This window comes from Passer montanus, unplaced genomic scaffold (assembly GCF_014805655.1).
Source record: "Passer montanus isolate IOZ18808 unplaced genomic scaffold, ASM1480565v1 scaffold89, whole genome shotgun sequence".
Classification (NCBI taxonomy): Eukaryota; Metazoa; Chordata; class Aves; order Passeriformes; family Passeridae; genus Passer; species Passer montanus.
This window is the reverse complement of record NW_024374256.1, coordinates 1,857,602-1,881,079: the sequence shown is the minus strand read 5'-3', so window position 1 is coordinate 1,881,079 and position 23,478 is coordinate 1,857,602. Positions and strand designations below refer to the sequence as shown.

Here is a 23,478-nt window from a genome sequence, read left to right as displayed (position 1 = left end):
TTATATAAAAGGATTAAAATTTAATATGAACTTCAAAAGGGGAAGAACTGGGTGGTCGAAGGCAGCTGGCCTGGGGCCGGGTGTGGAGCAGAGGCACCTTGGGACACGTCCCAGCTCTGCTGAGCAGCAGCACTGCGGCACATGTGGACATCATCCAGCCCCAGCCATGGGGGAGAAGTGTCCAGGCACCACGGGCAGCACGGGCACCCCATGAACCCACACTGGCTTTACTGAGCCACGGTGTCCCTGGGTCACAGTGGTGCACAGTTCCCATGGAGTCCCCATTTCCCAGGATCAGGCCTTGCCCTGTACCTTCACCTCTCTGCTGGCATCCAGGCAGCCCCTAATTATTGACCACCCACGGGCACAGCATCACCCACCCATCCTGGTGCCCCCTGCCACCCTGCCCACCCCACGCCAGCAGCCCCCAGGCATCACATCTCCCCTGCCCAGTGCATTTCCTTCCATGCAGGTGGGTTGGAGCGTGCTGGAGAGCAGCCCTGTGCTGGGGGAGCCACACCCCGAGCTGGGGGGCAGCTGATGGACCCCTGCCTACCACCATGCCCAGAACCGGCGTGGGGTTCTGCTCTCCCTCCGGTGCAGCACCGGGAGCGGGGCTGCGCTGGCAGCAGGAAGGAGCCAGGGCTGGGAAAACACCATCTTCCGCCCACACAGCCGCCCACGGCCCCGAGCCAGCTCCGCCGCCCCCGCTCGCCGGGGCTCACGGCGCGGGGGCGGCAGGTGCGGGGTGGGGTGGGGGCTGCGCCCAGCACGGCCGCCCCACCATGGGCAGGGGATGGGGCAGGGAACAGGGCAGGGGGTGAGGATCAGCAGCCCCCGGTGCAATATCCGCCCTGGGACAGGGTCCTGCCGCCGGAGCAGGGCTGGGTGGGGGGCCGGGGCTGCGGGGGCCGGGGCTGCGGGGGCCAGGGCTGCCCCATATCCAGCCCTCCCCGGGGCACAGAAACCTCTCTCGGTGAGGGGCGCAGGCTGGCAGCGAAGAAGCCTTTGGTTCGTTCATTTTTAATCCTGGCCAGGAGCAGGAGGGGTGCAGGCATGAGGCTTAGGGACATGGCAGGACAGGAGTGGCCACGGCGCCTCAAACAGCCCCCTCAGCAGCCCAGCCCATGCCTTGGGGGTCTTGGGTAATGCGTGGAGACCTCCGGGAGAGGACAGCAACCACCGAGCATCCCTCGCCGCTCTGCCTTCCCACACCCCGCTGTGGCTCAGCTCCCGTTGCTGGGCGAGTCCCTCTCGCAGTGCCAGTGCCACTCTCGCAGTGCCAGTGCCGCTCTCCCAGTGCCAGTGCCGCCCTCCCGGTGCCAGTGCCGCTCTCCCGGTGCCAGTGCCGCTCTCCCGGTGCCAGTGCCGCCCTCCCGGTGCCTGCAATGCGGGGGGCAGGATCTGTGCTGGAGCAGGAGCTGCGGGCGCGTGGGAATGCACCGGGAGCAGAGCGGGGTGGGAGGAGGGGAGCGCACGAAGCCGGAGCTCCCCCCACGCTGCTCCCGATCCCTCACCTGGCAACCGGGACCAGTCCCAGCGGGAATGTGGCACCGGGGCGGGCGGGGGCAGGCCCCTGGTGCCCACCCCGCTAGGAGGAGGTGAAGGAGGATGCTCGGGCGGCCGGCGCTGGCCCGGGCGGGGCCGGCGGGGGCAGCGGGAAGCACCGGCCGATCTTGCGCAGGGTCCGCTGCAGGTCAGCGCGGAAACGCCGGATGGAGAAGCAGTAGATGACGGGGTCCAGGCAGCTGTTGAGGCTGAGCAGGGCCACGCTCAGCGTGTGCAGCACATCCAGGGTGTCGGGGGGCCCACAGAGCGGCGCGGGGGGCCGGCTCCCCACCCAGGGGGCCAGCGTCAGGTGGTAGGGGGCCACACAGACCACAAAGACCAGCAGCATCCCCAGCACCATGGCACGGGCCTGCTGCCGGTGGGAGCCCGGCGAGGCCGCGGCGGGCACCGAGAGCTCCCGGGCGATGGAGGCGTAGGCGCCCAGCACCACCAGGAAGGCGGCGGAGAAGAAAGCCACCATGGCGTAGGCATAGCCCCGCTGCCGCCCGTGCTGCTCAAAGCAGGCCGTGGTCCCGGCGAGGCCGGGGAAGGTCTGGTGCGTGGCCAGGGTGGGCACGGCACAGCCCAGCCCCAGCAGCCAGGCCAGGGCACAGGCCAGCGCGGCACCGCGGGGCCCCGGCAGCGGCAGCAGCCGCCGCGCCGCCCGCACGGCGCAGAACCGGTTGAAGCTGATGAGAGCCATGAAGGTGATGGCGCTGTAGGTGGCCAGGTAGTAGGCGGCCCCTGCCAGGCGACAGGTGGCCTCCGAGAGTAGCCAGTCCCCCCCAGCTAGGTAGTAGTGGATCCAGAGGGGGAGGGTGAGGTTGAAGAGGATGTCAGCCAGCGTGAGGTTGATGAGGTAGATGCGGATGGCCTTCCTCACCTTGCCACTCTGCAGGAAGACCAGCAACGCCACCAGGTTGCCCGGCAGCCCCACACACAGAACCAGGCAGTAGACGACGGGCACCAGCACGAACTGCAGCGGGTTGCTGGGCGCGCACTCGCCGGGGTGCTCCACCAGCAGGGGTCCCGGCACCGAGCCGTTCATCCCGGGCTCCTGCAAACATGGGGACAGACAGTGGCACAACCCTTGGGGACAGGGGAGGGACGTTGACCTGGACAGGACAACCTATCTGGCTGGCACCTGCAGTAGCTGCTGGGCACTGGAGGCAGAGGCGGGGATGCCATGGTGTGCTGGAAGGGCTCAGCTCACACAGGAGAGGAGGAAACCCCAGCTCTGTCCCCCTACACAACAAGGGAGCCTAGAGGCCACTGTCAACTGCCCAGCTAGAGCTCGCAGGGAGTGGCAGGCACAGCTGCAGCACAGCCAAGGGACAGAGTTGCAGCCGGAGGCAGCCGAAGGTGCCACGCTGGCTCCAGTCAGCAGCTGCAGGGCTTAACACCTCCCACACAGCACGTGCCTGTGGGGCCACCCACCCCAGCCCTGTCCCAGCACCCCAAATTCCCCATGGAGCCAGGCAGGAGGAAGTCACTGACTGGCTCAGCAAGCTCCAGAATGGAGAAACCCAGGAACGGACAGGGGGTGCAAACACGGGGCCAGCATCCCCCCATGCCCCCCAGTCCTGCACAGCGGGGTTTGCCTCTGGTGCTGGCCATGGAAAAGCATGCTGTGCTGCAGTGGCTGTATCCAGGGCTGCAGTTACTTCACCTCCCATCACTGCCTGCCCACACCTCGCCAACGAAGGCACTGAGTCACCAGCTAGTGTTTTCCAGCACAGCAGGGCTGGATCCGGCACACGCAGCACCCAGCCCCAGGGTGAGGCATGGAGAGCACGAGCTGCTGAGCCTGGGGGACTTCATTTGGACCCCAAAGGAACCTCTGAATCCCTCAGTGGTCCCCTTTTCCGCCTCCTTCCCCATCGTTAGCAGAGGGAATGCTCCATCTCACCCACACCACGATTGTTACTTACCTCGTCGGGTCAGGCAGGAGCAGCTCCGTCCCCTCTGGCTGCTCCTCACTCTGATCCAGCCAGGCTGGGGACAGCTTTAAGTGCTGGGGGAGGCAGGGGCTGCCTGACCCCCACCCACCATCCCAAGCCCCCCTGTGTGTTAGTGGGACAGCAGCTGGAGTGGGGAGAGCACCTGTGTGTGTATGTAATGGGGAATTCCCTGCTGGAGCCACCCTAAAATCCCCTGCGCCGGCTGACGGGGCTGGGGGCATGGGGGAGTGGCCAGTGCTGGCCTGGCTGACCCCCCTCCCGTGCCCCCAGGCACATCCAACACCATTTCCCAGGGCCCTTCTCCCACCCACGCCTGGATGAAAGCAGCAGAGGGTCAAGTTTCTGCAGCCGGCAGCTGGGGAGAAGAGGGATGCCCCAAAGGGATCAAAGCAGGAATCTGCCTCCTCCTGCCTCTTTGTGCTTTTGTTGGCTTCAAAGCTGGTTTTAAGGGGAGCAGCCCTCCAGGCCCCTCCAAGATCTGTGAGCATGCTTTGTGTGGGGTCCTGAAATACGTGTGTGCTCCTTTGGGACACCAAAGATGTCACCCCGAGGTAGGTGACACCTACCTTCAGCTCCCACCAGGGGTACAGGGGTGTCTTACACCCCTTGCTCATGCCAGCAGCCAGACTCCCCACACAGCCATGCCAGCCCCCTTGCTGGGACACACTTCAGGTGAGCTGTGGTTTACCCTGAGCGTGCTGTGCCCATCTGGGGTGGCAGAGGGGGGCTCCCTGAGGGAGCAAGATCCACAAAAAGCACATGCCTGCCTGGGCACTCGCTCCTGGCGCTCCCTGGGTGTGCAGCAAGGGGCCTGGCACATTGTTGGGTGGCTGAGGCTGACTCTCCCCACTGTCCATCTGCCTCTGTGCCAGCTCCTGCACCAGCTCCCACTCATCCCCAGGCCTCTGTCCAGGCACTGTTCCCAGGGACTGAGTCCTCCAGCCCCAGGACATCCCCTCAGCCCCCAAGGCTCAGCGTGGGGGGGAGGCAGAAATAAACAGGGAGGCAAAACATGAAAAACAAGAGGTTTTATTCCAAAATTTGAAAGCCCCCCAAGAGAGCAGAGCCAGCCCCTGCTTAGTGTGGCCAAACTCTGGAAAGAGCCGGACACCTTGTGCGAGTTCAGCAGTGGAGCTGCCAGAGCAGTGCCACGGCAGTGTCACAGCAGTGCCATGGCCACCGTCCCACAGTGTGGGGACAGCTCAGGTCCCACAGCACGGGGACAACCAGCACCAGAGTCACTGGCAGAGGCAGGAGAGGACACACTGTGTCTCATCAGCAAGTTACCCTGCAGGACGCGACGTTGCCCCTGAAAATACCATAAAGGTGTTGCTCCCCAGCAGCCTGTCCTTCCGTCTGTCCTTCCGTCTGTCTTTCCCGCCTCTCGTCACTCGAACTTGGGCCGGGGGGCAGCTGGGTACCCACGGATGTTGAGCAGCAGGAGGAGGCCGAGGGAGAGGGTGGCCGGGGCACACATGGCCAGCGGCTCCTGCAGCGCCAGCAGCGTGTAGATGGCACCTGGGCACAGAGCAGAGCACAGGAATGGGGGGCTCTGGCCAAGGGTGTCCCAAGACCCCACCGTGGGCAGTGGGTGCCCACGGGCTCTCACCGATCATGACGACGCTGAGGATGAAGTTGCTGATCTCCTGCAGCAGCTGGGGCCCAAATGCCAGCAACAGCCCAGCTGTCACCTCCACCCAGCCCACGGCCACCAGGTACCTGCCCGGCTCCGGCACAAAGCCCAGGTCCTTCAGGGGAAACACCTTGGCAAAGCGCACGAACTCCGATGCCTGGGAAGGGTGGGAGAGGGGTCAGGCAGCCCTGAGCCTGGGGCTGTACAGCCCCTCCAGTGCGTCTGCTCTGCCCTTCCAAGGGGATCAACTCTGCATCCTAAAAAACTCCAGCTCTGCATCCTAAAAAACTCAACCACACACCCTAAGGGGATCAGCCCTGTGCTCCAAGGCACTGTGGCTGACTCACAATGAAGGGCTCAGCCTTGTACCCAAAGTGCTCCACCCTGAACCCCTGTAGTCCCAACCTGCTCATTCTCACCCAAGGCTCAGCCCTGCACCACAACAGGGTCAGCCCTGCACGTTTCCCCTGCATCTCAGCCCTGCACCCCAACCTGTTCCTTTCCTCTCCCCCGGAGCTCAGCCCTGCATCCCAACCTGTTCCTTTCCCTTGGAGCTCAGCCCTGCACCCCAACCTGTTCCTTTCCTCTTCCCCGGAGCTCAGCCCTGCACCCCAACCTGTTCCTTTCCTCTCCCCCGGAGCTCAGCCCTGCACCCCAACCTGTTCCTTTCCTCTCCCCCGGAGCTCAGCCCTGCTCCCCAACCTGTTCCTTTCCTTTCCCTTGGAGCTCAGCCCTGCACCCCATCCTGTTCCTCTCCCCCGGAGCTCAGCCCTGCCTGCCAAAGCGCTCTTTGCTCTGCCCCCAACCTGCTCATTCCCCCCGGGCTCGGCCCCGCGGCCCCCGAGCCAGCCAAGCCCGCGGCCGCGCTCACCATGTGCCGGTGCAGGTCGGCAGAGAGCCAGTCCGAGACCTTCAGGGCGCCCGTGAGGAAGAAGAAGAGCCCAAGCAGGACACGGAGGGCGGTGAAGGCCGCCGCCATGGCGGGACGGGCGGGCCCGGGGGCGGAGCGGGGCGGAGCGGCCCGGCCCCGTTCCCGGCCCCGTTCCCGGCCCAGCCCCACTCCCAGTCCGGCCCCGTTCCGTTCCCGGCCCCGCTCCCGGCCCCGTTCCCCTCCCTGCCCGCTTGAGCCCAGCCCAGCCCCGCAGGTTCAGGGACCCCCGAGCCCTTGGGTGCTGCCGGGGCAGAGGATGCTCAGATGTGCAGCATCACCCCCCAGGCTGTGACACGTCCCCGCCAGCAGCACCATCCTCCCCCCGAAACAGAGCCGGAGGAAAAAGGGGGACCCCCCGACCCCGCAACAAAGCCCACAGCTGGGGTTCGTGGCTCTGTGAGCAGGAGCGACCCAGGGCAGCACCTGCTGGCTTGGGGAGCGAGGGGCTGCGGGGACCCATGGCAGGCAGGGCACGGGCAGTGCTGGGCACAGCTCCGGAGCAGGCAGGGAGGATGTCCCCAGGGATGTCCCCTGGCCCCAGGGATGTCGCCGTGGGGGACGGAGGCGGCCGAGCTCCCCCGGGCTCTGCGGCACCGAGCTCGGGCTGGGCGAGAGCCGGGCCCAAGGGAGCCGCGGGCGCTGACGTTTGTGTAACTCAAGTGGAAATATTTTTTAATGCCAATAAATCACGAGAGGCCGAAGTGTTTTCCCGGCCCCAGGAAGCACAGAAAGCACGGCCAGCCCGGACCTGCCCCGGCCCCAGCTCGGTGCAGGGGCTGCCACAGGCACTGGCTGGACAGGGGCCAGGGGCACTGACGCTATTTTTACTCCTGGCAGCACATGATTCTTCAGCTGCTCAACATGATTTGGAGCTGGGTTGGCACACCATGCAATGACAGCAACAGGCCAGGGCAGGCTCCAGGCCTTCACGGCTTGGAAAGCTCCCTGGTTAGAAAGGAATTAAAAAATAAGCATCAAAACATGAAAGAGTGAGTGCAGCAGCTCCGTGCACATGCAGGGCTGTGGGAGCAGGGCAGCATATACTGCTTCCCGGGATACTGGTCAAGTGCATCTGCTGTCAGACTCTGATCTTCTATTGATTACAGAAGCTACTTAATGAACTATTTGGTAGAAGAAGGTGTCAGCCTCAGCAGAGGGCACCCCAGGTGATGGGAACAGCCAACACCAGCACCAGGGAAAACCCATCCTGTCCTTACAGGGCACAGGCTGCAGTTTGCTCCTACCAGCGAGCTGAGGAGATGAAATTCAGCACATGGAATGCTGGAACACTTTCTCACAGGAAGCAGCCAGTGCTGCAACAGTGGAAATGAGGACAAGGACTAAAAAATAACAGAATCTGAAGAAAAAATGCTGCACAAGCTGCAGTAGCTGTGGAGACAAAGCCACTGAACCCCAGCCCCTGCAGGGCAGCTATTGAGGAGCCACAAACCCCACCGAAGCCTTTTCAGGATCCACACAATACCACAAAGTCATCAAATCAGAGTGAAACACCTCAGATTGCCCTCAACCAGCACCTGATTGCCCGAGAGGGAACAGCAGCAGCTCCTAGTGCAGCACCAACCCTCCCTGCCATGAGCACTCCTGGGCATTCAGACCCCTCTCAAGTGTTTCATACTACTTAGCCACATGAAATTAAATTTATTTTCATGTTTCTAATCTGGCAAAGCAAGTCCCAGCCAAATGCTGATGACTCTTTGTGCCACTGCAGGAGGAAACCCTGCTACAATGAGCAGAGCCACCACTGGTGTATTTCAACATATTAAACAACTTGATATTTAAACAAAGGGTTGTATTTAATCAATGACAGCATGAACCACAGTGCAGCTGCCAAAGCATCAAGTGAAGCAACACGAACTATTGCAATTTGTGCTGCAACAGCTAACACAGCACTGCTCTGGCTTCTAGAGAACTCTAACTCTTGGCACCTCAGGTTTAATTACTACAGTCATCACCAAGAAAGCTATTAAAAACCAACAAGGCACAGGTAAACATTTGGAGTTCTACAATGCCAATTATGTAACACACAGAATGGGAGTAAGGAATGAGTGAAATTTCCAGAAATTTGTATTTCTCAGACCCAGCCATACCACTCCACACAGACAAACTGCTTATTCACTGATTACCCTCTGGAATAAAACAGAAGTAATTTACAAAAATATTTAAATATTTTATTTTTAAGAGCTGTATGTTCCTGGTTCCTCTTCATTGCACTCAAGACTTCTTTTTCTGCAAGTGCAAAGCACACAGTTAGAAAGATTGTGAAAGAAAGACAGAAAACAACAGCAGAAACTACATGACATGGAATCACTATTCAGAATCACAGGCCATGTGCCTGCCAAGTATTCACATCAGATTTTAGATTAAATGAACAGAATTGATGTATTTTTAAGACCAGAGATGGCTTTGTGTGTTTTTCCTACCCCACAGCAAGGAGCAGCAGTGACAAACCACAGAGGATTCAATAGGAATTCACCCATTGAATCCCACTGGCTTCACACCTTACAGGTCTATTGTTCCTTACCTGTTACTCCCGAGTTAAGGTACTCAGCATGTTCCTCCTCAAACAAGATTTTAAATACCTGAAGTTTCCCCTTGTACTTTAGTGACAAATTAGAGGGAAAATATCATTAATTTGAGCTCTGCACGTTGGTTTATTTCCCTGAACTGCTATTTGCTTTGCTCCTATACATGCTGATCTATACACCAGGTTATTTTTTTAATTCATTGTTAAAGTATTTCAGCAAATAGCTTTTTAACAAGGTTTAGTTGAATTAACATCTGAGAAGCAGCTGCTCTATTTTCCTTTTCCCATGCTGACAATCACCAACTGCAGCCTGAGTGCAGGAATGGTCATTTCTTGTTTGACCACCTGCTGCACATAAAGGACAGAATTTATTTGCTGCTGCAGGGCTGAAAAGCCTCAGACAATGGTTACATTTTGGCAAGATGCAGAAACTTTATACAGAACTGAGATTAATCACACGTTTCAGGCAGAATTACATTAACCCAGCACAGGGTATGGGCTACCAAGCCCTCACAGCAATGAGGACACCAACTACTTACTTGTCCACCTGCTCCCTTGGTCCCTCCACACACCACTGGGCACCGTGCTGGATGTGCTCATGTTCAACTCCTCAACTGGAAAAACATTCCCAAGTTATTACACCCCCAAGTGACTTTTGAAATCTTTTGTACAAACCCACGTCTAGGAAGGTATTTTTAGCTGATGCTGTCAAGATATCAAGCCCAGGTGGAGTCAGGGTGCTCAAGCCCACAGTGTTCTTACCCTACACATTTAATGTCTCCAGTTGTCCCAATTTGTCAGTGCTCCCCAGTTCAAAAGTACTCAGTGACTGAATACCCAGTGTCCAAAAACCTTTATTATTTCATCCATCCAAGACAAAAAAAGCAATACTTACTTCCAATGGATGAGCACTCCAGTGTCACTCAGCTTTCATCTTCACCTAAAGGATAACAACTGAAGTTATTAGAGTCATACACAGCAAATTGTGACCATTTCAAAACTAACTTAAAAATAAGGTTTTAACATACATGGACTGATTAGTTATGAGGGGGAACTTATCAATTATTCCAAACTATTACGTGGAAGAATAAGGGGCAGAAATAGGCTAGCCTAAACACTCATCAAGAGCTGAAGGAATATGCAGGCAGTTGCCTGAAGAACTGCACCCTGAGCACAAACCATAACCCCAGTGTGAGCACAGTGAGGTCTGATTGCAGCCAGAGGTATACTATCCCTTATGTGAAGGCTTTGATTTCGTCAGCTACTTCAACTCTGTGACCCTATTTGTCTGCTATAGCAATGCCCTCTCTCTTCCCCTTCCTGAGGGAGTGCAGTGGTCCTGGCCTCTTGGAGCTCTCATGTTCTACAGTCGAACAAGTGCTTCAGAAGCCAAAGGCAGACACTAGAGGTTGGCACTGTCACTGCTTTTATCCTCAGCAAGGTTCTTCCCTCCTCAAGGCCTCCCTTTACTATAGCTGAGGGCAGCCTGCAATGGTGAGAGCTGGGGATGTGGTGCAAGGCTCTGCACAGCTCCAGTTGGGAGGCAGATCCCACCATGGGCACAGCATGATCTGACCAAGCAGGGACTTCAGGCTTTAGTCTCCAACCCACCACCCACCTGGGTTTCCTCACAGCCCTCGGGAGCAGGAGTTATGCACGTTTTGTTTTCTCTGCCATAGCAACAAACACCATGCATAAGGGATACTATATCTTTGTGCATCCTTTGAACACTGCAGATTCCCTGCTAGCCACACTCCTCCCAGCCCTCCCCAGTTAGCTCTTCAGTACTGGTGTTCAGAAGCAACATTTATAGAGATGGGGTGTTCACAGACCACTGCGGGATTGCACAGCCAAGTCCTAACGTGTCAATCATTACCTAGCAGCAATGACACAGCTGGGAGAAGGCCAATCCTCCCTTTTTTCCTTTTCCAGGCAGCAGCTATTTAACAGCCCCACTAGCTTGTATGGAGAGTGAAAAAAAATCTGAAGCTAATTAGCTGATTCCAAAACTTGCTGGTAGTGGAAGAAGCCAAGTGATTCCCCAGAGCAGCATACCTGGATGCATCCTTCCCAACATGCTCAGCCTCATTGAACATAATGAACAGAACACTGGCCTTCCTGATCATGTCACTGCAGCTGGCAATGATTAACAGAGACATGCAACCCCATTACTGCTCCAGTCCTAAAACTACTCACAGGCCTCAGTGTTTAAGCTATGGGGAGAACTGCAAGCAAATCAACACTTTGTATGCTTAATGTTACAATAAAGCCCCATCCACGCTGTGCTGTGCTCTCCTGCCAGCAGCAGGCTCTGCTCGGAGGGCCTAGCAGTACGCAGATGTATTCTGACACCACACTTCTGAGTTTCAGGTAAGCTTTTGAGAAAAAGTGTATTTCACACACAGATAAAACCAAGATGAAACACAATGCAAGCACTTGAATGTCATTTCTTGTACCCACTTGTTACAGACTGACTTAGAGCAGACTAAGTTTGCTACCACACCAAGTTTCATTACTGCAGCCAGAGCTGGTTTGAGCACCATGGTTTCAGTCACAGATTGCTTGCTCCAAGAGTGTCAAAAACCTGCTTAGTTCAAGTACGTAGAATGAGGCAGATGTGCCAATAACCCCTCCATGACATTCCTGCAGGTCAAGTATCCAGAGCACAATGGAAAAACTTAAGTCAGATCTTGAGCAATGGTTTAAGATCACTAATTCAGTTTTGCTACCTGACAGCACAGTGTCTGCCAGCAGGTTTGCTACTGGATCCCAGTCCCAGGTAAGGATAAGCCATCACAAAATGGATTCAAGTCACAGGCAAAGGTAAACCATCATGAAAAGCCAAACTGTGTGACAAGGTGGCTACACTCACTGTGGTGTAACCAAAGACCTGTTGTCATTAACTTATGGTGCATCTGCCACTTCAAGGGTTCAATGGAACATGGAAAGGTGGCTACAGCAGAGAGCAAGGTTGTCCAGCAGATCCCTGTTCACCAGCAAGAGTCCTGCCTGGAAGGTAACAAAGAAGGATGCAGAAGTGACAATAACACCAGAAACAAGTATGCAAAGCAGAACTTTGCAGAACAAGGGAAAACACATTACAACACCTGTGAAATAAACTGAGTATCAGACAAGAGCCAGATCATTCGCTGGAACAAGAGACCTTGAAATTCAGGTTCAAGAGCTAATGCAAAAGAGCTGGAGATCAGCATGTCTGGATGTCTAGCAACATAAGCATGTTAATCCTGGAACATTAGAGTCAGGAGTTCTAGTAATGAAGAGTTTAGAATTGCATCCCAAGACTGATGAAAAATGAAATTGTACATTACACTATCAAGATGACTCTACGAGGCAGAAGTACAGAATCTCATCACTGTCAATTAAAGCAGATGAATATATCAGGCTTGTCAATCAAAGTTTAAAATAAAGACTACTGCAATGTCCAATAAGCTCTATGAAACTCACAGGGATATTCAATCAAGCACTCATTTATGTCCTCAAAAATATTCTGGATCAGTCTCAGAATTGCTTGTACCAGTAGCTTGAGGTGACTCTCACACAGCACACACGAGGCAAGAGCAGTGGTTACTAACACATCCCCACCAAGCCAAGACTCTACACATGGATGAGCTGCAGATGGGCCACTTCATCACTACAGAGAGTTTAAACGTGTTCTTTTCCAGGTACTGAGAGCACCTTGTCAACTACTCGGCTGAGTTTAAGATCACATTCCCTCTTCCCCACAGTGCTCATTTAAGAATATCTTCGTTACATCGGAACTAAGAAAAATCCACCCAAGCCAAGTCGTAAGTACAGAGGAATCGGGTCTGGAAATCCTCATCTAAGAACCACAGTAAGGTACCTGTTGTCTCTGAATGAGACAAAAGCTTCAAACCGAAAACCACACAGCTTTGATGCAAGCTCAGCATACAGGTATGGAGTGCTGCACTGTAATTCCACAGTCAGAAGTGTGATGTCAGAATACCCACAGTATAAGATTACATAGAAAGTCACCAAGTTATATGATATTGCTTGTTACCTACCTGTACGCAGTCGGCAATGAGAATCTTGGAGCAAGCAGGAATACTACATCCGGGTCCTAATGTCCATTGCCATTTGTGGTACTACGTTCCTCACAGTTATGAACTGCAGAAATGCTGGCTAAGTGCAGTTATGTAGCAGGCCACTAGTTTAAAGTGTAAATTGCAGTCTCAAACTCCAGCAAGAACTTGCTGCCACAGTAAATGGTTGCCAAGGAGAAGCCAAGAATTTGTCTACCACAAAAATACCACAAAATCTCAAAAGCATTTTCAATTTCTCATCAGCTGTATAAATGATTAGTGTATCTACGCCAGAAGGTAAGATTATTCTGTATTCATTTCTGAGAAAGTGTGAAGACATATGTGTAACGATACCAGTTTCTACTTGCTGCAGTTTTTAGAGCTCCGAGTGTCAAAACGGGCTCAATTTTGATAAAACAAACTAAATTGCAACAGCCAATGTCCTCCAAGTCCAGTACAAAAATGTTATGTGATCCAGACCATCCAAAAACAGGTCTGACCAGCAAAGCACTTTTCTGAGTGATTTTAGAAGATTCAATTATATAAATCTGAGTTTATGAAAGAAGTCCAAAACCTCATAGGAATAGATCAAAGGAATGTCACTTTCTCGCCTCCCACATTTAGTAACTTTTATCAGATTTTAAAGTTGACATGTTTGCCAGCTTTTAAGACACCATCTTTAAAAGGTCTTGAAAAGAAGTTGGCTAGTTCATCATATGCCTGTTTAGTACATGCAACTCAAAGCAGAACTTGTTTTAGAAATTCTGCTTATGCAGCTACAACAAAGCCAGATTTAACCAAACTTTCAGATCTTTTGAAAACTGCCAAATCTTTCAAATATATTTACTAATCATGGTTTTGCAGCTCAGCTATTTTAATACCTAGCAACAGTAGCTTACGTACAAAACAGAGGTACCCAAAGAAAAGCTCTGTAAGGTATAAAGACAGCAGCATCCTTCACTCTTCCAAGTTACAGAACTATAAAAGAACATACTTTAGGATATGCACCAGCATCTCTTTTAATAAAGAATGACATGTAATCTGAAAAATAAACTGAAAAAATTAATTTAATGTTCACGTTCAGAATTCCCCACCTCGGACACCTTCACACCACCTTTTGAGGGTGTCCCATGAACACCCTCCAGAAAAGATAGAGTTTAAAACCACTTGAATAATGCAAATTGCATCGATACTGCTCATTTGTAAACTATCCAATACAAGTAACTTCCAAATACTTGGTCTGCAGTTTAGGAACTGCCAATTTGGAATTTCCTCCTCAAGAGCAATTCATTGTTGTAGCATGTTACCAACCCCCAAACTTTTCTGGATAAACAAAAAGCATTCAACCAAACAAGCTGAATCACTCTTTAGTGAGCTTCATGTTCCACCTCAGTGTTACCTGTATCAGCATTTCCCAACTTGCTATTCTGTCATTTAAGGGGTAACAGTACTTCAAGAGGGATCAGACATCTGTACCCTAAAACCCTGCAATCTGACACTTTAGGTTTTAACCACAGGGAAAATTTAGCAGAAAATTTAGAATTAGCCAATGCTCAGCACAAGGAATGGAAGGATATTGGGAAGATTAAAGCTATTCACAGAACTCTGGTGGTTGGGGATCATGTGAAGGTACAGCCAAGCTAAGTTTACCTACTCTGTGCCAAGCAGGTTGATGTATCCTGCATTAACACTGAGGTATTTGACACTGGGAAGTCACGTTCCCAGTTCACCTGGTACATTGTAATAACAAGCAAAGCAACTACCTTACCAATGAGTCCAGAATGCTTTGAAATTCTTCTGGGGCTTAATAAAATGAACAGCAAACTAACGAATTCATCAGATCTTCTACAAAAAGAACCTTAAAGGGAGTTTATTTGCACTGTGTAGTAGTAACTCTTAAAACTCCAGATTCAGATACTACTTTTGAAGCATTATCTCCAAACATCAATAATAAAAAAGCGATAACCATCATGCAAGCAAGCTGATTGCTGTATTTTACATACAGGATTTTAGGATTTGCCCACCAGCTACACAATTTAAGAATAGTTCCTGCAGTCCCCATAATACAAATGATTGTATTCTGAACTAGGCAAATTAGTCCACTGTTAGCATGAGGACATAAGCAAATTAACCTTAATCACTCGAGTAACACTTCTGGTCTTTTTGCCAAGCAATTTCAGGCAGGTGTACAATATGGAGCAAGGCCAGATCCTGTAATCTCAAGACAGCTTAAGAGCATATAAATATCACATTAACAATCCTTTAGTGAAGGAAGTCAGCCAATACAAGGCATTCTATGAATTTATTTTAAAATAACCATTGCTAGTCTTCTGCTTAAAGTCTTTGAAAGATTCTAAGCAGTAACTGCCAGGGTGGTAAGTGCTACCATCCCACCACCCATAGCTAAAATATGGAATTCATTACTGCACTGCTTGCAGTGAAGCTTTAAATAATGTATCTTACAGCATTTGTAAGATTTCCATTTGCTTCCTTGTTGCAGCACAATTACTGCTCAAAAAATCTGCACCTACTGCAAAGTTCAGCTACAATTTAACCCAATCTTTGGCTAGAGAGGCACTGTGGGAAGAGATCTCACTCTTCACTGTGTTCCACACGCTGGTCTAGGTCTGACCTCAGCTCAGGTTACTGTGGCAGGTGTGGTATTTGGCCTCGTTTGTTTAACCACGACTGGCAAGAAGAGTTACTACATTTAGTTTTCTATTTATTTTAAGCACAGTAAAAAAAAGGTTGGTACACTTTGGGAATTCAGTGGCACAAGGTACACTGCCATCAAGTTAGGGACGTTATACATCAAAAAAACAGCTAAATTTGATTTTGAAACACTGCATTACATAATTAAATTGTACTCGCCCAAACAGACCACTTACAAATATTAGGTCAGTAAGTTTCTAACATCCATAAAAACGTAGCTTTCTTACTAAAATGCAAGAATTAAGAAGTCGGTGTCTAAACAAGACAGACAAAAACAAACTGGAATGAAACTACAGGTCACATCTAAAATCGGGGCTTTTTGTTTGGGGCTTCATATTCTTCTCTCCCTCTACCATATCCTGCTGGTGTTCCAGGCCCCATTCCTCTAGGACCCTGGCCACCCACGGGCCCCGCACCTCCCTGCCCAAAGCGTTCAGGACGCTATTGGAACAGAATTAACAGTTCATTATAAGTAGTTGATGTCCATGTGTGTTAAGTATATATTTTTAGAAGGTTCCGTAGTCAAGGTTCGTCGATACAATCACCATTGAGCCGATCCACAGGTACCGGGAACATAGAAAGGAAAAAAGGGTAATTTAAAAATTAGTTTATTGTAATACATGCCTTGAGGTATGTTCCCACTTGATGCATTCTCATACATCTGTTACAAAGAACAGATCCTCCCTGCTGTGCTAGAAATGTAAGCATTAGTGCAGATGTGAATTAACAACTTTTCCAAATGAGCTCTAGCAAAATTTTCAACCAAGTTAATGCAAATAGCTTGTGAACTTCTCACCTTTAGTGCAGTAAAAGCTCAGATTACATCACTGTCATTTCCAAATAAGCCTAATGAGAGAATGCAGCTCCAGTTGGCTGAAGCAGGAGCTGACATTCATCAAATGTAACAGAATGCCTACTCACCAGGACTGGCATGTGCTGTCTAGAGACCATGTGCTTTTCAAGATGGGGTTAAGACTACGGTCTGCTGACTAAACTGCAGAGGCCTTTGGCAGTACCAAAACTCATTGTGAGCACTACTGCATTGCAAGAAGAAAAAAAAAATGTGAAAAAAGCTACTGACCAGTGCTTTACCTAACCAACGCAACTGCTCGAGCAAAGACTGGCACTTGTTCAAACCCAACGTACTCCGGAGCTGCTGGTGCTGCATCAGATGCAAAACGTGTTCCAAGCACTCAGTGTTTCCAGTTAGAGCTATGCACAGAGGGTTGTGTGCATCCAGGCAGTATCTCCCTTCCCACCCCACCTTCACCACAAGCTCTTGGGAAATTCACAGCTTCACAGCAATTGAAAAGGTTTCACACCAAGGTGTAACAGCTAAGTTACTCTGCAATAAAGCAGAGACTTCAGGTCTATTTACTAGTACCTCTAGTTGCATGTACTTTGTTCAGTTACTGTATTACTAGGTGTGATCAACATTCAACCTACAGAAGTTACACTTTATGAGGTCAAAGAGAGCTTTAAATTTCCATTTCAACCAAGGTTCCCACTACCGAGTCACAGAACAATGGTAGGTGGTTTGTTACAAAAAGTATCTGCAACTGAAAATGTACACTTCAGAGCTCCTGACTTCTGAAAGTCAGCATCAATCTTCCAGAAAGGAGTTTCACAAATATTATTTAGGTTATTTCTGCCTAGTTCATGGCAGCTTCAGCTCATCTCCAGTTCTGTTTAAAGGTATCAGCCCAGGAACTGTGACCGCATTGTGTGGCAGAGATCCCCAACCTAAGAAACTCCAGGCAGTTAATCCACCTCACTGTCACATCTTTTGACCAGATCACATTTCAGGTATTACACAAGTTCAACATGCACCTGTTACCATGGTTTTCAGGAGAAAAATGTACATAGTATCCAGCACACACTGCCTAACTGCTCACAGGAAGCTCAGGAACTGCTTATGTATCAGTAGGTTATTGAGATACCTTAAGGCCAACAGCACTGTCTACTGAATCAATGATGCTCTGGGAAGTTACCACTCCAAAGATATGTTCCCCAAAAAGATAAAACAGAAGTATCTGACAAGCTACTATGGTAGCTCAGCTCATTAAGCCAGAGGCCTAAACCCACCCAAAAATCATTTAGTTCAGCTTGTGCTACAAGTTTACACCCTTTCAGGAGGGTGAAAGCACACTGGTATCGCCACCTAAGCCAACAGATTCCCATCCTGCCCATTAAACACTTGTGTCATCTACATCCGTGGTGCTTCAGTGCAGGAACACCAAACAGGCTCCAAGCCCAGTCACACATGTAGTGTGCCAGAAATTAGTACAGTTTGGAAACATACCTCGGAACAGGAGATATGCTGTAGTTTTAACAGGCTCTACCTTTGTGTCATGCCCAACACAGGAAAACAGACCAGGCTATCATTCCTTTGGGAGACAGGAACCACAAATGGCTACAGTTCAGGATAGCTGGAACATGCCTGAAGCTAAAAACCAGCATTTCTGCTCTTCTACAGCAACATCAGCACAGACTAAGGGATATGCTGTTTACCATTGATAATTTAAGTTAATCTGCTGCTGGAACAGACCTGAGCGCAGATTTTGGACTGAACAGCACACCCAGACCAACATGCATCCAGCCTACCTAGGCTTGGAAGGGCCAAAACAGTGTTACACATTGGGAAGGAAGACAAAAAAATCTCTCTTGTCCATCAATACAGAACATCAAATTACTGAAAACTACCACATTAAGTATTTTGATGAAATTTATCAGATTCTCTAGAATTCAAAAAATCCTTCCAAGCCTAACAGTGACGCAGAATTTCCAAAGTCCAATGAAGTCAGTTAATTGCAAATATGCTTAAGAGCACATTTGAATCCACTTACAAACAATTTCTGAGTGTGTAAGCTCCCATAAAGGTTATCAACTATTCTAGTGCTACACACTGCCACGTTGTCCTGTGTTAAACACCTGACAAGAGAGTCAGCAGTTAACAGTGACATTTCCACAACCATCCGAACACTGGAGAACTCATTCCCAACCACAACTCCCTTGTGCTAAGCTAAAGCCACCACAGGATACGTTACCATGTCACTTCCCATCATAGAACCACTCATGGCTGCTTGGCCAACTCCTGGATTAGCTTCATAACCTATGCCGCCACCACCTCCCAGAGGTGGAAATTTCTGGGCTGCTGAAGCATAAGGATCTAAGAGAGAGAAATATATAATCATATTCTGACAATTTCTAAGTTAGCCGCACAAAGTAATTACTTCAAAGGTTCTTTACCTCCCATGTTCATTGTGGCAGCACCACCCATTCTCATGTCTCGCTCCCTCTGCATAGAAGAAACAACTTTTAACTTGGATAATCAACCACCAAAATCCAAACTTTTCAGGAGACAAAAGCACACGTACAGCCAACTACTGCCACTGCCCGTACACAAACGCAGCGCAACCCAAAGGAAGCAAAACACAGCAATCTTGAAAATAACATCTACAAAATTCCTGAGCATGGTAACATAACCCAAACCCACCACCATGTCACTTACTGGATCCATGTAACCCATTCTACTATAATTCTCTTCCCTCTGTCTTCTCATCTGCTCTTCCATCTCCCGCTGACGGATCATCATCTCCTCCTCCCGCCGGCGACGCTCCTCCTCCTGCCTGGTCACCACAAAGCAGATGTTAAACCCCAAGAGTGGAGCACACTGAACACACACTAACATCAACTTCTCCAGCAATATAAAGGCACTGACAGATTACACTTCAGAAAAAAAACCCATACTCTATGATGCCAAAATATTTAAGGAGAAACTTACACAGCAGTTCAATTTCGCAAACACAAACTGAAGCAGCAATGGTGTTTCTTGAAAAATAAAAACTTTCATATGTAAGTAACTGAAAAAAGAAAAAGGTAAATGTAACTTTGAATAAAATCCCATGAAAGCCAAACTAACCTCAGCTGAATTTCCTTGCGTTTCTGCATTTCCTGATTATGAAGTTCTTCCATACGCCTCAGCTCCTCCTGGCGCCTCATGAGGTCTGCAGGAATGAAGCCTGTGAGCAGCTTTCCCACACAATGTCCCATTTTAACTACTTCTGAATTAGAGCTGCCTCAGCTGCACTGTGGCAGAGAAGTACCCTCCAGTATCACTGTTCTTACCAATACAGCACTGAAATATCAAAAAACTACCAGTTCCTCTTTAACTCTGAAATTCTTAAGCTCATAGTCAGAAGCATGAACTTCCTCACTAAACCATTAAAGAGCCATATACTTAAGCCAGCATTTAAAACAAAAAGATACCAAGAATTCAGAACCCGTTACCTTGACGCAGGAGGTTTGCCTGATGCTCATGATAAGCATCTTCCATCTCACTTTCAAGTTTGTCCTTGGCATCTTTCATGTTTTTTGCCACTTGCTCTCTCTGCTGCTTTTCCATCTCATCTAAAGATTTCCACCTTTGAGAATACTCAAATTCAAAACTGCCAGGCTGAGCAAAACGGGGAGGAGTCTCTCTTTCCCTGCAGAAAGGAAGATACTCAGAGTGGGCAATCCTGCAAACTCAAGGTCAATACAAGATCACAACCAAAATAACTGAATTATCAGGGAACATCAAGGACACCCTGAGAACACCTGACAACCACAGGAGAGAGAAGTGGCTGTGATGGAACTGCTGCATCTGACACACTTAGACAACTGAACACAAATAATTATCACAGCACATGTGGAGACTCCTGCACTACCACATCCAAGCAAATCTTCAGAGTGCTACTGCCTCATTCTTACCTGTCTTTAGATACTTCACTGCTGACAACTGCAGGTGGAAAATCTTCAAAAAAGAGAGGCCTTTGCTCAAGGAAGCACAATCAAGGTGCAGTTTTCCAGTGTCAAAAGCAAATAGCAGCCCTCACTTTCAGGTAAATAGTTATCAAAGTGCCTGAGGGCCAACAGGTTCTTTTGTCATATAAATAAACTCGAATTTAAAATTCAGTAATTTATGGAACAAAACTACCAAGTTCAAAAGCTTTCCATGCACTACCAATATGAATTATTTCAACAGTTTGGAACACCGTATTAATCCACATTGTTCTCAAAGCTGCCTCTAAACCACTTAGAAGTTTTGATCAAAGCAAGGAATTTTGAGCCTCTTTCTAAGCCAAGCAAGACTGACTGGATCTCCCTCCCTGCACTCCCTTTTGTAATCTGAGAAAATACAAAATTCCTACAACTAACAAGTTTAATATACAGGTTCTAACACAAAACTGCAGTTTCAGAAAAGATGTCTCTTGACTCTTTAATACTTCTCTAGACTCTCTTTCCTTTATGCCAGTAGTCAGCTCATAAGGCAAACCCACATGTTCATGACAGGTTCATACAAATCATGGAATGAGTTAAAATTTTACTCTGTTTCTCATTTCAAACCATGAATGTAAATTTCCAAGCCCCATGGGATCATCAACCCCAGACGTGCCTTAAGGGAGATGACAGCTTTTAACAATAGCATGAAACAGTTCAAGTCTGATTTTTCAAGTTTCTACATACACCAAAACCATGTGTCAAGCTGTTATTTCTTTGTACTACAATGTAGAAAACTGCTTGTGTAACACACAATGAACACATTAAACAAATCATTGTTACTTGAAACTATGAACAAACACAAAACCCCCCAAGAACTGGCAATATAACCAAAAATCTAAAGCCTGTTTCTGAAAAATTTTCCAGATTCCTCAGTGCCAGGAACAACACCACTTAAAACATCATTAATGCCCTCTTTATATCAAAAGACAGTGCCTACTTTTGATACATCGGATTCTTCTGAGCAAGCTTTTCTGGAAGACCATCTTCATCATCCAGTTGTTCCAACGGTTCCACAATAACTGGCCTGGGAGTGCTGAACAGAAAATACTCGTTTTATTCCTCAAAAAGCCCTTATGCTGAAAAACTAGAACCCTACAGTCTATATTCAGCTTAAAACTGAAAGATCCAGACAAAATACTTACGTTGTCAACAAAAACACCCCCTCGGTACACCGTTCAAATGCTTTCCTTGCAGCTGGCTTTGATGCAAACTCAACAATGCCCTTTCCTGTTGATCTACCTCGATCATCTACAATCACAACAGCTCTTTCCACCGGACCGAACTGGGAAAAAGCCTCCTCGAGCAACTCGTTGGACACGTAGGGTGAGAGGTTCCGCACCGACAGGGCAGCGGCGTGAGTGGCAAAGCGAACGCGGAGCTGCCGGCCCCTCATGGGGGTATCGTCCAACTCTGCCTTTGCGATTTCCGCAAGAGCCCTAGATTCCTGGGGGAAGTGCAAAATCCAGCCTTAGAAAACTAAGTTGTACATCACCACATCGCGAGAATGAAACGGATGGACACACAACATGAATGCCTACCAACTTAATGAATCCAAAGCCTTTCCCCTTGTTGATAAAAACCTCTCCTGGCTCCCCATATTTGGCAAACAGTCTTTTAAAGTCTTCATCTGTGATATCGGCAGGCAAATTCCCAACAAACAACCGGCAGCGCTGTGTGTACGTCTTCTCCCCGGGCCGCCTCAGCAGAGAGAGGTTCGCTTTAAACCCCTACAAAGAATCAGACCAGGTCGAGCGATCACTGAGTGCTACACACAGAACTGCGGGGAGCCCGGAGAACCCAAACCGCAACCCCGGGACCGCCGGGGCACTGTGAAGGGATCCAAACCTCAGCGCCGTGGCACCTCGAAGAGACACAAACCGCAGCCCCGGCACCGTCGGGGGGCACCGCGATGGAAGGAACCCGAACCGCAGCCGCGGCACCGTCGGGGGGCACGGCGAGGGAACGCGAACCGCAGCCGCGGGACCGCCCCGACACCGGGGCCCGCTCGCTCCCCGCTGAGGCGCCGCCGCCTCTGCCCCGCTCCTCCCCTCAAGATGGCGGCGCGGGCGCGCGGAGCCGCCGCCATCTTGTGCCTGAGGGAGGCGTGGGGGGGCCGTGACTCACCTCGTCCGACAGCTTGTCGCCCCTGTCTCCCGAGCCCTGCTGTGTCCCGAGGCTCTGCTGGCCCTGGTGCTGCTGCCCGCGGCCCCGCGGCTCGCCGCCCGGCCCGCCGCGGTGCCCCGGGCCGCCCTTGTGCGGGCCCTGCTGCGGGCCGCCCGGCCCCTTGGGGCCGCCGCCGGGAGACTGTCCTTGTCCTTTCTTAGGGCCGCCGGCCGGTGTGGGGCTGGGGCTGGGCTTGGATTGCGGCTGTGCACCGGAAGGAGACGAGGAAGGAGCCGAAACCGGCGGCTGCTGCTGTGGCTGCTGCCCCGCGGGAAGCGCAGAGGATGGAGGCGCTCCCGCCTGGCTGCCGGTGGGTCCCGCCGTGGTGGCGGAGGCTGAGGAGGATGAAGAAGGCGGAGCAGAGGTGGACGTGGGCGGCTTCTGCGGTTCGGGCTTCGGGCCTCCTCCCGGCGGACCGCCTGGGCCTTGCGGGCCGCCCGCCATCGGGCCGCGGTTCTGTCCCATGCCCATGCCGGGCGGCGGCGAGCGGAAATCGTGGTTGGGACCGCCGCGTCCTCCACCGCCGCCACGCCGGTGGAAGCCGCCACCACCGCCGCCACGGCTACGGAAGCGATCCCTCGACATGGTGAAGCGGAGGGAGGAGGCGGAGATGAGAAGAGAGCTCCGGCCGCGGCGGCTGCTACTGCTCAGCGCCCGCTGCGCAAAATGGCGGTGAGCTGCACGGCCTCGCCGCCGCCTTTGTCCGCCCCTAATATAGTATGCCCGCCCCCGGAAGCCCCCCTCCTCCGCATCAGCCAACCACCGGCACCGGCGGCGGTGACTGACAAGCAAAGTCACCAATAGCGTGTCGCAATTCCGCTAACTCTTTGATCTCATTGGTAACGAGCCTGCCCTCTGTCCATTGGCGCGTTTGACCGCCGACGTTGGCACGGGACGGTCCGTTAACCCCCCGCGTGCTGATTGGGCAGTTTGAGCGGCGGGAGGCCAAGTCACGGCGGGAGCGCGGGTCGGGATTGGCTGGCTCAGCTGTCAGTCAGACGGAGGGGCGGACCGGGCCGGGCTGCTCGGCGCCTCAGGGCGCACTCAACCCTGGCTGCGGCTGGAAAAATGTCAAATAAACGTATTTTCAATTACAGTTC

General features: G+C 51.0%; 3 protein-coding genes across 5 annotated transcripts; all 3 read right to left on the bottom strand.

Annotated features, from left to right (window-relative positions):
- Window positions 1-1,591: 1,591 nt before the first annotated feature.
- LOC120513949 (platelet-activating factor receptor-like) lies at window positions 1,592-2,596 on the bottom strand. Its single transcript, XM_039733851.1, has one exon. It carries the CDS (start codon window positions 2,594-2,596, stop codon window positions 1,592-1,594), a length of 1,005 nt encoding a protein of 334 aa, XP_039589785.1.
- Window positions 2,597-4,520: 1,924 nt separating this feature from the next.
- TMEM35B (transmembrane protein 35B) lies at window positions 4,521-6,214 on the bottom strand. Its single transcript, XM_039733713.1, has 3 exons — window positions 6,014-6,214; window positions 5,119-5,299; window positions 4,521-5,027 (listed from the first exon to the last, which is right to left on the bottom strand). Exons 1-3 carry the CDS (start codon window positions 6,119-6,121, stop codon window positions 4,897-4,899), a joined length of 420 nt encoding a protein of 139 aa, XP_039589647.1. The 5' UTR covers window positions 6,122-6,214; the 3' UTR covers window positions 4,521-4,896.
- A 2,943-nt stretch (window positions 6,215-9,157) lies between these two features.
- Window positions 9,158-23,114, bottom strand: SFPQ (splicing factor proline and glutamine rich). 3 transcript variants are annotated; one of them, XR_005630383.1, is made up of 11 exons: window positions 22,340-23,101; window positions 21,754-21,942; window positions 21,358-21,659; window positions 21,153-21,248; window positions 19,682-19,878; window positions 19,314-19,398; window positions 18,903-19,020; window positions 18,641-18,689; window positions 18,439-18,560; window positions 9,514-15,832; window positions 9,158-9,232 (listed from the first exon to the last, which is right to left on the bottom strand). XR_005630383.1 is itself a non-coding variant. In XM_039733848.1 (11 exons), exons 1-10 carry the CDS (start codon window positions 22,961-22,963, stop codon window positions 9,538-9,540), a joined length of 1,803 nt encoding a protein of 600 aa, XP_039589782.1. In that variant the 5' UTR covers window positions 22,964-23,101; the 3' UTR covers window positions 9,158-9,232; window positions 9,514-9,537. The 3 variants fall into 3 exon arrangements, 1 of the variants encoding a protein (XP_039589782.1); XM_039733848.1 differs by having other exon boundaries at window positions 9,514-9,558; XR_005630384.1 differs by lacking the exon at window positions 9,158-9,232 and adding an exon at window positions 19,176-19,222 and having other exon boundaries at window positions 15,385-15,832; window positions 22,340-23,114.
- Window positions 23,115-23,478: the final 364 nt, after the last annotated feature.